Here is a 17,207-nt window from a genome sequence, read left to right as displayed (position 1 = left end):
AGGGAACTGCCATCTAATGACAAAAATGAAGTCAGTGTCCCAGTTCTTCCTCCAATTCTCCCAGGCCAGAAACCCTGGAATCATCCTTACCTCCTCTCTCTCTCACACTGCACAACCTCATCAGCAAACCCTGTGCTCTTCCACATCTCTCCCGGATCTGGTTCAGCTCTCTCACTCACACCCCTGACTCCTACTCTGAGCCAGGCAGCCTCACTTCTGGCCTCTGACTCTGGGCTTGCCCTTCTTGATTCTGTTTTCCACAAAGCTTGAGAAAGATCCTTTTAAAATGTCAGCTGGATCACATCACTCTTCTGCTCCAAGCCCTACAATGGTCCCTTCCCACAAAGAGTAGGAGCCAAGGTCCTCACACAGCCTGCAGGGCCCTGGGTGGCCTCTCTGACTCCTCTCCAGCCCTTCTCCCCCGGGATCGGTCCCACTCCAGCACCCTGGCCTTAGCTGTCCCTCGACATGGCAAGCCCATTCCTGCCTGGGGCCTCTGTATGTGTGCGTGAGCCCTCTGCCTGGGATCCCACACGTGCCTTTCGCCCCTGCTTTAGCCATCTGTCCAGCACTTACTGCCACCCGACACAGTGCATATTCACTATTCGCTCTCTTCCCCTCTCCCCGACAATCCAGAATAAAACTCTGCCTTCTTCCCACTGCTGTGTTCCCTGGACCTGCCATGTAATCATCTACTGAGCAAGAAATGAAGGTAAAAACTCAGAGCTGTGTTAGTGTGTCTGTGAAGAGAGCTACAATACAAATGTTAAAGAACTAAGCAAAGTGAAATCAGATCTTGAAAGCTAACCATTGCCCGAACAGTCAGTGGTTCACTATTTACAACAGTTTACAATTTACTAGGGACCGTTCAGACAATTAACTCGTCAGAGAAGCGGTGAAGAGAACCAAACATACCTTGGGAGGGTTTACATCTGTTTTGTGATTTACTGGATGGTTTGCCTGGAGTGTTGGTTGGGGGAGGGTTAAACAACTTTTCTTCCATTTTGGCTTCTTTCACATACTGGCATGATTTTCCTAATAGCACGATGCTATTAAGTACTTTCAGGGATATCAACCTAAAACCAGAGAGAAACAACCAACCATTGTTGGGATTTATCTCAATCACTGTGAATGCCATCCACTACCATTGCTAATAAGCAGCTGCGAGGGCAGTGGAAAGGGGGAAAGAGGATGAGCAGGGGGGTCAGAGGGCCAGGTCTCAGATGTGTGACCTCCTTATGCAACGTCCAAGCCCCCCGAGGCTTCTTTACCACAAGGGAAAATTTTGATAAATTCCTCAGTTCTCGTTATAAGAAGAAATTCTATTACTTAGAAGTCTTACCTGGTACTAAACTATTTAACATTTATTCTCGCGATTTAAACAAGTACGTTTAGTAAATGCAGATGAACAGAAAACAATAAAATAACTTATAACTCCCCACCCGGTGATAATCACTGTGACATTTGCTACAGTATCTTTCTGTCATTTTTGCTTTGAGTAGACAGTGATTTGTACTTTTTCGCTGTTCAGAAATGGGTTCTCTTTTACAAGGCAGTAGGGGACTGGAGTTCAAAGCCGGAGCACACACTCTGGGTCCAAGTGTTTGAGTTCAAATCCTGACTTCAGTGCTTAGAACCTGAGTGGACCTGAGTGACTTTCTGAACCACCTGCTCCATAAAGGAGAAGATTTCCCTAGGGTGCTCAGAACAGACTTGGCACATAGTAGCGTCAACCAGTTTTGCGATTTTATTATCACCGTTGTTTTACATTAACAATATACCATGAATAGTTTTCAACACTAGTTAAGGTTCCTCGCTGACATTACTTTAAAGGTCTTATAATATTTCACTGTATGTTTTATCGTACAACAAAGCCCCCCAAACCCTTAACTTCTGGAAATTTAGGTTATTTCCAGTATTTGCTTCTATTAAAAAGTTTCTGATTAAAAAAATTTATGCTAAATCTGTATTTCCTTAAGATAAATTCCTAGATAGCTATAATTACTAAAGTGGAATCTCTGGGCCAAAAGGTACATAATATTTTAAGGCACTGGATACAAATCTGGCAAAAAATTCTGACAAAGAAAAACAACCCCTCTTCATATTGGTATCTTCTCACATCCAGGGCCATTTGTTAAATGACACAGAACCCAGGACTTCACTCCCAGTTTCACAGCAAGTGAAGAAGCAGGTCGCTGCTTCTTATGCCTGAGACGAAATCCTGGCAACAGCAGGAAATTACAAGTCAGTGTGGGCAAGTCTCATAACGGGCCTGACAGGAGGTCAAAGCAAGAAGCACACGGGCCTCCCTCACAGCCCCCAGCCTCCCTACCCCAGGACAAAGGATGCAAACACTGAGGGCCTCACAGAGACCCACGGCCGCAAGGACTTCTGCGCGCATACACTCCCAAATTTACCCCAAGCCCCAGCTCTCCTCTAAACTCCTTACTCATACCTTCCACGGCTTCCCTGACACCACCTAGGGGACAGCTAATAGGATTTCAAACTTACTAAATCCAAACCAGAACTCTTGATGGCAACCCCAACCCTCCCAAAACCAAAACCCCACGTATACATGTCACAGGCCTCCCCATCACAGTAAACGGCAAGCCCACTGCCTAATTGCTTGGGCCCCAAACTTTGTAACCATACTTGATTCTTCTTCTTCCCTCACACCGCACACCCAATCAATTCATCAGCAAGTCCTGTCCAGTTCTGCTTTCAAAACACGCACCTAGTCGACAAACTCTTCCCACTCCATTGCCACTGCTCCAATTCCAGCCATGGCTCCCTTTTCCTGCAATGACTGTAACGGCTTCTCCTCTTGACACTGCACAGCAGCCAGAGAGGCCTTGCAAAGCCAGCTGCACCCAGCCCTCTTCTGCTCAGAATCCTCCAGTGACTCCCGCTCCCTCAGAGCAGAACCCAGGCCCCTTCCGCGGTGACTGGGTCCTCTCCCACCCATCCTGCCTGGATCCCTGTGCTCCGGCCGCCCCGCTCCCCGCTGTTCTCTGTGTGAGGCCTGTCCTGTGTCCTCGCTGCCAAGCCCGCTCTGTTCCTGGGCATCTGTGTGGCTCTCTCTCTTCCTCCATCCAGTCTCCACTGAAATACCAGCTCACCCTCCCTTCCTCCATCCAGTCTCCACTGAGACATCAGCTCACCAGGAGGCTTCCCCAGCCCGCTCTAAGGCAGCCACCTCTGTCCTTCGCCGTGTCCTTACATGACCATATTCTTCTTCCTGAGGCTTGCTGCCAACTGTCATTTCACAGCAATTTGTTTCTCTGGTTGTTGTCTTTTTTCCACTAGACCTTCAGTGACACGAAGGCAGGGCACTCGCCTGTCTTCTTTCTGGGTGACCCTTCACAGCTCCAGGACCAGTACCTGGCACTGAGCAGGCGCTCCCTGAGCAGGGCTGAGCGGACAGTGAGAGCAAGGGCTACAAGCCTTCCTTCCACAGCAAGCAAGAGTGAGTCTGGGGGGCAGGAGGCTGAGACTGGGAGTGGGCGGGAAGGCACGGGAGGCATTTTAAGGAGGCCCCACTGAATTCTGACTTGCTTTTGCTGAAGGGAGATTCCTGGGCTTGGTGAGGTTAAAGATAAAGAAGGCTTCATGGACAAAGTGGCTCGGAGAAGGATTTGGAAGGAGGAGAGGATAATCAGAACCAATCAGTAGAGTGGAAAGGTCAGTGAGCGCGCGTGCCTGGCTGGACTATCGAGGGGGAGAAGTGGGGAGAGGCTGGAGCGAGGTGACGGGGGTGAGGGTTGGGGGAGGTGGTGAATTCTACACAATTCAGATTTTAATCTACTTTGATGAATGGTGTACAGGCAACTGTAACCAAATAAAGGTTTTCAGACGTGGCATACACAGGCTTCACGTCCTGATTTGTTTATGTCAAAAGAAAAATATGAGAGTAATTAGCTTGTTAAACAAGGATGGGAGCAATTATAGCAATACCACTTGATGAACAAGGCACGATGCTAGGAAGAACTTCTGAGGGCATTGTGAGCATTTGTACCAGAAAAGAAGCATCTTACATTTTTTAATGTCAAAAAACTGAAGAGAGTTAACCTAATAAAGTAAAGGATTGACGTGTTCATTCAGATGGAAAACAGTAAAAGGTATGTGACCTGATCAGAATCCTATCCTGCCGTGGGTGGGTCTTACCGACATGAGCGTACTGCTGCACGGCTCTGAAGGTGTTGCAAGCATAGTCATGCCTCATGATGCTCAGTGCAGACAACCACAAGTGACTGTGCCCGTGCTCCTGCGACAGAAGCTTCCAGAGCACCTGCCATGTGCCAGGCACCAGGCAGAGAGCAGTGCAGAAAACACACTCAAAACACAAAACTGGGCCCACCTCCAAAGTCTCTGGAAGGCAGACCTCATCCTGGAATAAGATTCTGAGTAAATCTCCCAGCCAGGTTATTACTGCTAGGCTTCCCTCCCATGTTTTTCCTCAAGAGATACTCAGTTCGGACCGTCTCACACACGACACTCTGGGCACAGCTCCTACACAGTGCACCTGCCACAGGTCAAGTGAGTGTGGGGACAGGGTCCCTTTTTTCTTTTTAAGAAATCTGAAGCTAGGCTGGGCTACTTTATCTTAAGTTCACTTCTTGAGAAAAACTAACAATGGCAAAAACAGCATTTTAACTTTTTTTTTTTTTGAAAGATTGGTACCTGAGCTAACATCTGTTGGCAATCTTTTTTTTTTTCTTTTTCTTCTTTTTCTCCCCCAAGCTCCCTAGTACACAGTTGTATATTCTAGTTGTAGGTCCTTCTGCTTGTGCTATGTGGGACACCACCTCAGCATGGCCTGATGAGCAGTGCCATGTCTGTGCCCAGGATCTGAAACCTGGGCTGCTGAAGTGGAGCCTGTGAACTTAACCACTTCGCCATGGGGCCAGCCCCTCAAAAGAGCATTTTATATTGCTATTTTCTTCATACCACTTGCTACTCCCTTAAATTGTTTTAGTTGTTTACTTGTTACCGTTTGTCTCTCTAGTCAGAGAGTAAGCTACGAGACCAACACATCTACAGAGAAAAGTCGGCATGTCATATACAGGGAAACTACATTTCTGCATCTTCTCTGGGTTTACATGGCACAGGTCTAGAGCATGCTAACAATGACTGTGGCAAATAGTAGAAATTCAAAGACATTTTGAACATAGAAAAGTGATTGCAATGGTGGATTTTATTTTATAATAGAAAATACAAGTCAAACTTAAATCCTAAGTAAAAAGGGCTTTATGTAAATGATTTCACTAAAGTTAAAATAAAATCTAAAGGGTTATTAATACTACTACCAAATATTTAATTTAACCAGAATTCACTGAGTCACAAATACATGTGGAGGTACAAGCTGTCAGGGAGCCCCGGGACAGCTGGAATGGGTGAAGTATGATTTGGTTGCTATTAACTTCCATTACATCTTGCATTTATACTTTACTGAATAACCAAAAACATATTCAAGAATAGTTAATCTTACCCAAAATAGAAGAGTATGACACAGGCATAAGACAGGATTCCTTGCACTTTAATTGAGCTTGTTACAACTCTGATGAGCTAGCCAGAAACAAACCAAAACAACAAAACACACAAACAAAACACACAACCACAGAATTATTAGTTAATATTTAAATAAAGACTTCTCCATGCTGATCTTAACACTCTAGGCACACTCCTGGGACTCTGTCTAAATCCAAGTAAGCAGTTCTAGATTTGTCGATTGCTGCCACAATCTGGCTGCTTGTGAGACTTCTGCGGCAGATTTGGATTCCATCAGGCATGTGCAGGAGGCATGTGGCTAACACAACATTCAACTGCTGTGGACTCTCTGAAGTCGGGCATTACACCTCGTGCATGGATGACGTCTATTTGTACCAGAGAAAGGTGCAAATCTGCTGATTTTTAAAATCAAAAATGATTCTGGGAGGACAAATGGATTCATCCTGCACACATGCCCCTACCAGAGCTGGAACCACTTCGTGGGCATGTCCCTTACTCTTGCTTTTTCTGTCTTTTGTTCTTTGACTCTTTTAAAAAACCCCCAGTGACTCACTCGTAGGGAGTGGAGAGAACAGGGAAACTTAGGAGGTTTGTACTGTTCAAAACCACTAAATACTACTACAAAATTAATTACTTAAAGGTGGGAAAATTTGTCTCTTTTGGATAGTTATGGTTAAACACCTATTTCTTACTTATCTCACAGAAATCCCATGGAAGGTCTGCTGAATAAATCTGGGGGGACCCGTCGCTGGGAAAGGTTTACACGTACAGGCTCAGCTTAATCACGTGCCCATGTATTAGGGTCTGGCGATGCTCTAATCAGGAAATGGAAATCAAGGAAAATAACTGACCTGATCTAGTAATGCTATCATCGAATGGAAGGGTCTATTAGGGTGTCTTAAATATTACAAGATACAGCTTAAACGATATTTTTAAGATGCTTTGAACAAAACAACGATTGGGAGGAGGCAGAGGGAATGGACTGCCATTTGTTAACAAACTTTCACTGTAAGAACACTGATCTAGAAGGCCTCATCCTCATCTCTGCCCCACTCTCTAAGGGAAAAGGACCTGTCGTACAAACACTTGTGATGGAGGTTAACGTGGCTCTAGGATGTTCTCAGGAACAGGACAGGCAAACCAATGATCACCTTCAAGGTTTAAATGACTTCATTTTTTATCTAGTATATTATTAGGTAACTTTAAGATACGTAAGTCCAATATTTAATTTCCATGAGACCTTAATACATGATTTCTCTTACTTTTTTTGGATATGAATTCATTTTAGGACCTAAGGTGACATTTAGAAAGAAACATTGCCACTCTTGGGCTTTAATTAAAGAATTAACTGGATTACTGAGGCCTCGGAATACTCCTCAAGGCTCCTGGATATCTGGCAAAGCTCCAGCGTCACTGTGGAGCTCTTCGAGAAAAGTACTGCAGAAGAAAACCTGCTTGATTATCAGATAACTGGGTAATCCTCTTGGAAAATACAGGAAGCATTCCAGAAGTCTTTTATTAATCAATTACTAATTAAACTGAAACCTTTGGTATAACAACAATAAAAACTCACTTGAAAAATAAAGGCTGGAGGAAAATGTAAAAATATTAAATTAAAAAATTCATACTAATTATAAATAAAGATTTCTAGCAAATAAGTTATTAGATAGTCAATTATTATTTGGCAATGCAGGGCCACATTTAAATCTAACCATTTGAACCAACGCTTTTTCTAAATAATCAGTTAGGCAACCTAAGTATATCCTCACACTGTATGTTTCCAGTTGTAGGAACAAATGTAGAAAAATTTACTATTTTATTTTATCAATCTCTTAAAACTTTAACAAATAATTTTACTCTGTAAAATCCTCTGCTTTTCCAAAATACTAAGAGTTCTTTTATCCAAGCAAAAGAAAGTTACATTATTATGTAAGAAACAAGTTACTAATATAATTGAAAACATTTAGGATGTGGTTGTCTGGAGAGTCACACTGAAATTTGAATAACATTAAACTGATTAATCATCCATCCTCTAAAAAAGTCAGGCAAGCTGATCTAAAATACAGTGGGCATGACCTACAACTTCTTTATACATCTCCCTGAGGCTTTGCATCTACAGGAGAACTCTAGATGTCCTTTGGCAAGAAGATGGTTGCATTTCTTTTGATCTGAGAATAGGCAGTCAACAAGGAATATAATCAAATATAGGTACAGCCAGCAAATCTTCTTAATGAATGTTATCACAGCCTCATGTGACTAGTAACTTTCTGCAAGGCTGTTCTGAGCAATTCATTAAAATATTCAAAGTTGATGACTATTTTTTGGTTGATCTAGTAAATGTCAATGCTGATATTTAAAAAATATATGCTATTTCCTAAGTCTAACAGTAGAAATTGTCATTGTAAAAACTTCAGAAGAATTTTTAAAAGTAGTAACTTTATTAGATACAGAATATTTCTTCATTTGAGCACACCATTAATTAATCTGTTTCATTTGTTTCCAAACTTTTACTACCATAAATGCCACTGCAATGTATAACCTTGCCTATAAATCATAGGCCTTGTTTTTTTAAAACTATTTCCATAGGATAAAGTCCTAGAACTAGAATTACTCCATCAAAGCATAATACTGTCAAAACTGCCCGTTAGAAGTATGGGATCAACTCATATTTCCACCAGTATGTGTTACTGTGGCCACGCCAATGCCTCCCACCAGGTATTTCCATTCAAAAAGAAAAATCTTTGCCAAATGAATAGGCAAAAATGAGTATTCTCATTGTTAGGAAAGCCATTACATAAAACAGTTCTTAATATCACTTATCTATTGGATAGCTCAAAATCCAAAAGAATAATGCTAAAATTTAAAACAAAATTTCCTTTGAAGTCATTTACCTTTAATTTTTATATCAAGTCCTTTTGAAAAAACTTACTGATAATCTATTTATTAACATTCTATAATGATGGCTATCTCATCATAAAAAAGGGAAGAAAGTACAGACTTACTAAAACAGCTAGTGGGAGAGGAATGAAGCCCATCCTCCGTGCCACAGAGTCACTGTAATCAGTATACGCCTGGACAGAGGGAGAGGAAAAGGGTTTAAGGGATTTAAACAGCATTTAAAAAGTACTATTCACTCATCACCACCAAATGTTCTAAACAGGTGGAGCTATGAGCAAGCAGAGAACCTGGCACCTATTATGTAATTTAGTAAAATGATGTGGGAATCTAAATGTTCATAAGAAGTTTTAAATATAAAGTTGTACAACTGTTACAATGTTGTAAAAATCATACTGTATTCAATGTTAATATTATTTTTAATTTCTAAATATTTAGAATGGGGATAAGTAGGAGTTACACAGCTTTCTCTTAACTAATATTCCATGCTAAATTAAACCACTGTTCAGTTAATTTCAGACTATGTCTTTGATATAATGCTCACATTTTTCTGTCGGCTGCTAACAAGATCAAAAGCAAGGCTGGCTCTATATTCGCTGTAGACCTAGGACAAATAAGAATGCAATATTAAGTAACACAGCACAAATATATAATGAGGAAAGACTTAGACTTTGTAGATGAAAATGCTTCATAATTGAGCAGGAAAAAGGTGCTAACAACCTAGCAGACCTCTGGGTGGCGTCCCTCTGTTTTCCTACAGTAGGGCAAACAGAGCCTCAACTCCCCCGACTGCTACGTTCACGGGCCTTTTAAAGGTTTCTTTTCAAAGAGATGAACATTCAATGATTATGATCCTGACAGTTCAGAATTTTGGGAATAGTGGCTATTTTAAGTAATGTAATATATATATTAAAAAAAATTGAAATTTTACATTAAGTGAAAAGTTTAAAAAATTATTATTACTATATGTCTAATGATACTGATTCCTTCTTAGAAAAATGGACACTGAACAAGATATAAAACTGAGAGAATACAGTAGTTATGAAGGCACTTGTAAACGGTCATTTCCACTAAAAACTGCACCAAGTGGCTGAATCATGCCTATTAATTTTGATTTCAGATACTGAGAAAATGATCCCATGAAAAGGGAATCATTCTGGATTGAGGAAGCTAAGAGAGTAAATGGGGAAATCACTTTGTCAGTGTTTTACAAAAAAGTGTAAGATCATATTTTATTCAAGTATATTAAAGCATTAAGAAACCTATAATCAAATCATCATATTGTAGTAGTTGCAACTCCATTAGATTTAAATCTTTGCCTTTTGCAATAAAACAGTAAGTATCAGAGTAAGACAAAGTACAAGTAAAATCTAGAAAACTGTTGAAATTAGTTTTCATTTTGGGACTGAGTAGGAATGAAGAATGCACTAGGAAACTCTTATGCTTTCTATACAAGGAGCCTATAGCCACATATCTATTTCTGGAAATTCTACAGAATATCTGGTTACAATATAAAACAAATCTCTCAAAGTTTCATCAAATGCTTTCACCAGAAAAACATAGGCTCTTGTCTTCTAGAACTCACCAGAGATAGACCTATTCATAATCACAGAAGAATTCATTTTAAATATAAAATATTTTAAAAATCCAAGCAGAGAGAATAGTTTTGATAGTCTAACGTTTTAAATAGAAACAATGTGGTTTTAAAATGTTTAAGAGATTATGATAGTATTAACAGTTTTTAATGATTGTGAGTTAGTGACACTGACATCAACTACTGGGCAATCTATACTGCCACCCAAAAGTATGGAAGCAGCGCTATTCAATACTGAAAAAACCTTCTTGCAGTAATGTAATAATTTTTAGAAATTTAAAGTTGTAAGTCTAACTTTTAAGTAGTAGTACTCTTTTATTATCTTCATAAATGCAAACCTAAACTTGTCATTCTACGATTTTACAAGATTAAGTAGCAGAAGTCAACGTTCAACATTGAATTATTAAAATACATACATCTGCAGTAATGTCATTGAACTTGGTGATAAACGCATGTTTTACAATATCCACAGCAATTTCTGATGCAATCACCATACAGACATCTGGAAACAACACCCAAAGATGATCTATAAAGTATAGGAAAAAAGAGACAATTAAATCTCTTAATATGAACAGAATCCATAACACCACAGGATACCACAGAAATCCGAAATCTCCACAGAGCAAAACTAAACTGTTTTCAATAAACAATAACAGAGATAGAACTAGCATTCAGTTAAATATCAAAATAGCCATACTTTATCAAGTTAAAGGATAATTCATTCAACAAATATTCTGTACTTTCTGGGTGCCAGGCATGATTTGAGGGGCAGGACCTGCCTTCATGGAGCCAGTGTACTGGTGGCATGACTAATCAGGCAGGCTCATTTTAAAATCCATTAATTCTATAGCTGCCCCAATGTGACAGCAAATAGATGGCAGGGACGTGTGCTCAGGTCAACGGAACAATTTTTTCCCCTCTTTGATTACTATGACAAAGATATTGATCAATCATTTATTTCACCGTCACACAGATATAATTTGTCAAGTTTGCTCACCTTTACCACATTTATTAAAATGTCAATTCAGTATCAAGGACCTGATAAAAAATGCAAACAGATAACCTAAGACCCAGAAGAAGGATATAAGAGTGGAACAGAGCAAGAAATAGGTTAGAAATGCTGATAGGGACCTATGGCAATTCAAGCTGGGGTGGCTGAAGACTGCAATGGCGACGACACAGACCGGGCTATACGTGCTGACGTCGCACGGCAGTTGAGTGAGTCCGCATCATGCTGAGGCTTTGGGAATCAGGGGACCTCTTTCAACAATAAACTCTGATGCTAGCTGGCATATGACCTTGGGAAAGTTTCTCAGTCATCTAAATTCTAGCTTCCTCATCTACAAAATAAAAGTATCTACATCACCATCATGAGAATTAAATGAGATAATGATGTAAAGTGTATAGCAATTTGCCTGGCCTACAAAATAGCTAGTATTCTTTTTATGTTATTCATGATCTTGGGAACTTAGGGCAAGCTTCCATAAATAGTATTTTGATTTAAAATAACTAAAGAAAGAGTGAAAGAAAGATGAATTCACCAACTTGAGGGTTCCTTTTATTATACGCTCTATCACAGTAGTGACAAAGGAGGCAAATTAAATTTGTTGAAAGTCAAGTACAAGTGAGAATATGACTTCAGACATCCAGTTGTCAGCAGAGTTAGGGATTACTGTCCTTTGGCACAAAAACCCTGCTTTGGGTCCCACATGTACTCTGCTGGCACCAGCCACCCATGCTCACTTCTCTGCCTCTCATGGACACCCTGTTGGCTGACTGAGTTATAAACCAAGAACACACGTACACAGAGAATCCAGGTGAATGTGTAGAAGAGGGGCTTTGCTGCCACAAGTCAGGTAGCATCTGGATCTATTCAGATTAGAACTTAAGCCACTGTAAAATATGTCATTTGATCTTATAGCTTTTACAAGAAAATAACTCTGGAAACATGTTTCCAAGATCACATATCTCATTTTACGTCTGTTTCTGATTTTTCATGGCTAAGAACTAGCAATGAATCAAAATAAATTAAGAATAAGTTCACATGTCTATAACATGCATAGTATTGGCGGTAATAAATGAAATGCAAAACGTGATCTCATACCATAAGAACAAGGTTGAAAAAAAATTGCAGACATAAAAAAACTAAATGACTGGAGAAAGCTGAGCACGTGATCATTTCCCACCCAGCTCACTTCAGCATTACCAGACTGCACAACAGCTGCCTCTCTCCTCTGCTGGCCTGTGAGCCTGACACAATTTTAGCACCCTCCACATGTGCCACAGCGCCCAGCCCTGTGCCCGGCACACAGCATCCACTCAGAGCGTCTGCTAACTGAATGGATGTTCGTGGAGTTTGACAACTTCCTGTCAGCCTTGATTCAGAGGTGGATGTAAGCAACAAAATTCACTGCTTTACCTTATATTCCTTTAATTTATCCTTATTCAAAATGCTAGTTAACAGGCAGCAAGTGGGTAAAAGACAAATGTTAAGAAAGAGCAAAAGTTCTTCTGGTGAATCCCTAAAATGAAGGAGATCTGACTATATTTAGATAACCACAGCATACTACATTTAAAGAAATAAACAAAGGGGTTAGAAGGGTCCACTCACCCACTGAGTACAGAGCACTAGAGATGCTGTGTGGTTTATAAGAAATGATGAGCCAAAGACTACCATACCAGGTATGGCATCCCACCAGCGCACAGAGAATATACTCAGGCCATTCTGCTGACACAGGTGCTTCTAATACTCAGAGTGGAACAGCTCAAGTTTTTTGAAGTTTTCTGCAATACTCATTTTATTCCATGTAAAAGAATGATTTTTGGTTCAAGAATAAAATTAGAAGGCACTGTATTTGTTAAGAGTTACGTACCTGGGTTCCAAGAAAACTGTTCCATGTTTCTCAGACAAACTATTAGCAAAAGCACATAATTTGTGAATCGTTCCTTAATATCTGAAAAAAAATTAACATACGAACGCTATAGTGCATATAAATGACAAAAATATACTGTACATATAATTTTAGTCAGAACATGAAATTACTATATTACATATAAATGTCTGTAAAATAAATATACTATTAGAGAGAGCGAGAGAGAATGCTGCTACATTGGTAAGCCATTTACTTCTTTTATTAACATAATTCTACTATGGAAATTCCAGTTTTCTATAAACTTCAAAAAATATTCAAACCATCAATTTGCTCAGACTGAATCATTAGACTCCTCCACTGGGCTTTGGGCCCATATAACACTGTTTTCATTTTACAAAAGAAGAAAAAACAGAAGCAGAGAGTAAAATACAAGACTTTGGGTAACATAAAACCCCTCTGGGAATCTCAGACTACTTCCAGTCTGGTAAATAGTAAGCACACAAGTAGTGACCTGATGAATTCTTTAGCTAAGAGAGTACTAGTATTACAATAGCATTACTCAGGGTATATGTAGAACTTAGGGAGAAAAAACCACCCCCAAATTAGGTTTCATAATGATATGTACCATAAGTCACTAAGGACTCCGAATGAACTTAATGAAGGCAAACAACTAAATCCCTGCTAAAGGTTAGTTTACACATTTCACTTTTTAAGCTGTTATTTCTTACTACAGTCTAAGATACTATGTAATCAAGAGATGGAATGAAATAAATTTACGTGTGCAGTAAGTTTGGCACAACTACTTGTGTGTCTATGTAATGGTGGGGACTATGGCTAGAAGCCATTGCTCATGTAACAAACCATCGCAATATATCTGTATACATCTGCTGACATTTCCTGAATATTCTAGGATTTCAGTAATTCGGGGTCTCACCATGCCATTCAACTGCGGGCCCACCACAGCCCTGTGCATTTCAATTCCACCTTGAAGGCCCTCCTGGGATTGTCTTTGTCCTCTTTTCCGATTTCCACCTTTCCCTGTTACACTACAGGAAAGGATCTGGACTTCTACAGCTAAACCTTGGTCTCTGTGAGCGCGCTGGCATTTCCACGTGTCTTCCTTAAATCCCTGAACTCCTTCCAGCCAGGCGCAGCACCTTCTTTTCCAGGGCAGCTCAGCTCCTAGTCCTTGTTTGAGGGGGTCTGAGCTGTCCCTTGACTTCTTTAAGGCCAGTGGGCACAAACTCCTGTTCTACTATGAAACTGTAGAGTTATTTCTTATGAAATACCATGTTTTGGGGTGTAAACTCACAGCACAGTGAGTAGCAAGGGGAAGAGCACAGGTGTGCGCCTGTGAAAGGCATCGCAAAACTGGGAGGAAGCAGGTGTGGTGCTTAAAGCACACAGGTTAAAAATCACATGTTCAATTTATTTTGTGATTTCAAAAGGGAATACAGGCTAAAGGAAGAAGCTAAGAAAAGTCTGTCCTAGAATAATTTCCATAATCTGAAACAAAATGTATTCTCTGCTACTTATAATTAACTGTGGAACTTAATTCACGGGATTAATTAAACTTGCCAATGTACCTTTAGTTGGAATTCTGTATGATTACTCACAAAGCTGCGTCTGTATGTGTGCTAAGTCCTTTGGATTTCCAATTTCCATAAACAAATTTAGCAAAGAAATACACTCATTTCTGATGCTTCTACCAAGTGTGGTACATAATACTGACTTCGTTCATTACAGAATTATCTGGAAAGAAACTGCCTTGAAAAATTTAAAATATTATTTCAAATAAGCCAATATAATTTTTATGAATTCTGATATAATGAAACAAAAACAATAGCAGTGTTTAAATGAATCATATCTGATTCTTGGACACATGATAGTGACCAACATAAAGAAAACCTACAAGCATTTCAATTCAAAGGATATTGATAAAGGGGAAAAAACTCCATCTTAATAGAGAGATATTTAAGGAAAAACAGATTTTAGAAAAGCAGACTATTTCAAGATACTGTAAAGATTAATAAAGACTGATGAATTTTGTTTTGATGAATGTGGTGTGTGACTACCAGTATCCTGGGGAATGGCTCTCATTTTTGAGCTGCTAATGCATGTGAAGAAGGCAATATATTCAGAGTCAACATGTGAAAAAGCAGGTTTTAGGGATTCCCTACCTACCCCTTTAATCTTTGAGCGCCACCTGAAATATCAGCAAGATTGCCTAAGACAGATATTTTTCTTACTTGGGAGTGGGTTTTAAAACCTACCTTACATAAAATTAAATTCTTATAAAACCTGAAGGGAGATAGAAGGAAGTACAATGCAGATCACTCTGCATTGTAACATGAACTATTTTACCTCTAACAAAAAGTAAGACTTTTTCATGCTGATTACTAACCATTTTAAGCCAAATATTCCTGAATTTCTTGTAAACTCACATGCCTTGTCTGAGCAATATTCCATTGTTTTCAGAATTTTCTTAAAACTCAAATATTGAATCTCTAATCTTTCTAAGCTAAGAGTGTGTAAATTTGGGGGACCTGTTTATAAAAGAAAGAAAAAGTGATATTAATTACATCAACAACCTGGCGATAAGGTTAAAAATTGTTCACAATCTCTTCCTCACAATACATGAAGACTGAAAACCCTTAAAACTTATCTGCACATCTAGTTTAAAGCTCTATGAAGAGTGCCTAGTCAAAGCAGGATATGGATATAAATTAATAAAAAATATGAACAAATGAAATTCTTCTAGTTGAATCAATATATTCCATAATTAACTCCAGAGCTGACCAAAAAAACCTAGAATTTAGTCCCTTCCCTCCTTTTCCCTCCCCTCCTCTTTTATTTCAAATTCACAGAGCATGGCAGTGCACGCTTGAACACAGAAAGGGGGACCACACTGCCTTTCAGGGCTCTAAGATCCAAGGGCCACCACTGGCCCCTGTCCCCAGTCTATCCCCATCCCCAATAAGCAATCATTCTTCTGTTTCCATCATCATGAATTAATTTTGTCTGATCATAAACCTCACATAAATGAAATCACACAGAATGTACTTTTTTGTGATTGGCCTCTTTTCACTTAGTATAAGGCTTTTGAGATTCATCTATATAGTTGAATACAACAGTTTTCTTTAATTGCCAAGTGGTGTTCCACAGTGTAGATATACCAAAAGTTGTCTATCTACTTTCTTCTTGATAGTAGGATTTGGTTGTTTCCAGTTTGGGGCTACTATGACTAAAGCTGCCATAATAATTCTTGTACAAGCCCTTTTGCGAAAACATGTTCTTGCTGCTGCATTATAGGGTAAGCAAACATTTAACTGTTTAAGAAACTGCCAAAAGGTTTTCCAGAGCAGCTGTAATATTTCACACTCACACCATCAGTGCATGAGAATGCCAGTCACTCCACACCCTCACGAACAGTCGGCACTGTCAGGCTCCAGGACCAGCCACTCTGGTGGGTGTGCAGTGATATCTCACTACGGCTTTCACACCACAGTGCAGATGTCCACATGTGAAAGAGATAACTAACGTCTTCGTATTCTTATCAAACCAGTTTGACTTTGTAGACTCCCTGGAAGGGTCTCAGGGACTCCACTCCAGGATTCCACTTTGAAAACCAAGACACTAAGCTCTCTGATTTTCATAACTATATAAGAGAATGTTTCCAGAGATATACTTTGTGCCTTCACACTTTTTCAGAATTAGAAAGGAGGCAGTAAGGCATAACTGACAAAGCTCAGAACTGAGAGACAAGCTGAGGTGTGCAGTCATAATTCTGCTCTTAGTAGCTATGTGGGTGACCTTGGGAGAGTCAGATTACTTTCTCTGTTTCAGCTTCCGCATCTATAACATGGAATAATGTTAGCTGCCTCCAAGAAATTTCTGGATTAATGAGAAGCTTCTGAAAGTACTGTACGGTACTATACAAATGTCTATAATTTTTTTTATCATTTTAAACATCCTAAGATTACAATAACCAAAATAATAAGAAAACTTAGTAAAGATGATGAGAGAAGAAGAGAAAGCACAGCTTAAGTCAAAGAAACAGTGGCTCATAGGAAACATGACATGAGAGTTTCAGAATGAATTGCAAAATACAGCATAAAGCTGCAAGGAGAATCTAATTGTACATACCGCTATTTGACATTTGAAAAAGATTGTTCTTTTCAAACTTCTTGAAGACACTTCCTTTAATTTCAACAAACTGAAATAGTAAACAGAAATATGACTTTTATCATTATAACAGCTTTAAAAGTGGACATGCTACATATAAAACTTCCTGGAGCATAATTAAAAACTAATTTTATCCCATCCAGAACACTGCT

General features: G+C 39.5%; 1 protein-coding gene across 1 annotated transcript in view; it reads right to left on the bottom strand.

The window, feature by feature from the left end:
- TAPT1 (transmembrane anterior posterior transformation 1) overlaps positions 1-17,207 on the bottom strand; it is a 62,068-nt gene that overhangs the window by 3,011 nt on the left and 41,850 nt on the right. Inside the window, exons 7-13 of the mRNA XM_023638315.2 lie at positions 17,017-17,086; positions 12,871-12,951; positions 10,414-10,523; positions 8,948-9,007; positions 8,511-8,579; positions 5,489-5,565; positions 916-1,076 (exon numbers count right to left, since the gene is read on the bottom strand). Of these exons, the coding sequence (XP_023494083.2) occupies positions 916-1,076; positions 5,489-5,565; positions 8,511-8,579; positions 8,948-9,007; positions 10,414-10,523; positions 12,871-12,951; positions 17,017-17,086 (628 nt within the window). The remainder of the gene's footprint in view (positions 1-915; positions 1,077-5,488; positions 5,566-8,510; positions 8,580-8,947; positions 9,008-10,413; positions 10,524-12,870; positions 12,952-17,016; positions 17,087-17,207) is intronic.

The sequence above is a fragment of the Equus caballus genome, chromosome 3 (assembly GCF_041296265.1).
Source record: "Equus caballus isolate H_3958 breed thoroughbred chromosome 3, TB-T2T, whole genome shotgun sequence".
Taxonomy (NCBI): Eukaryota; Metazoa; Chordata; class Mammalia; order Perissodactyla; family Equidae; genus Equus; species Equus caballus.
Note: the sequence above shows the minus strand (reverse complement) of the source record. Positions and strands in the feature narration are given on the sequence as shown.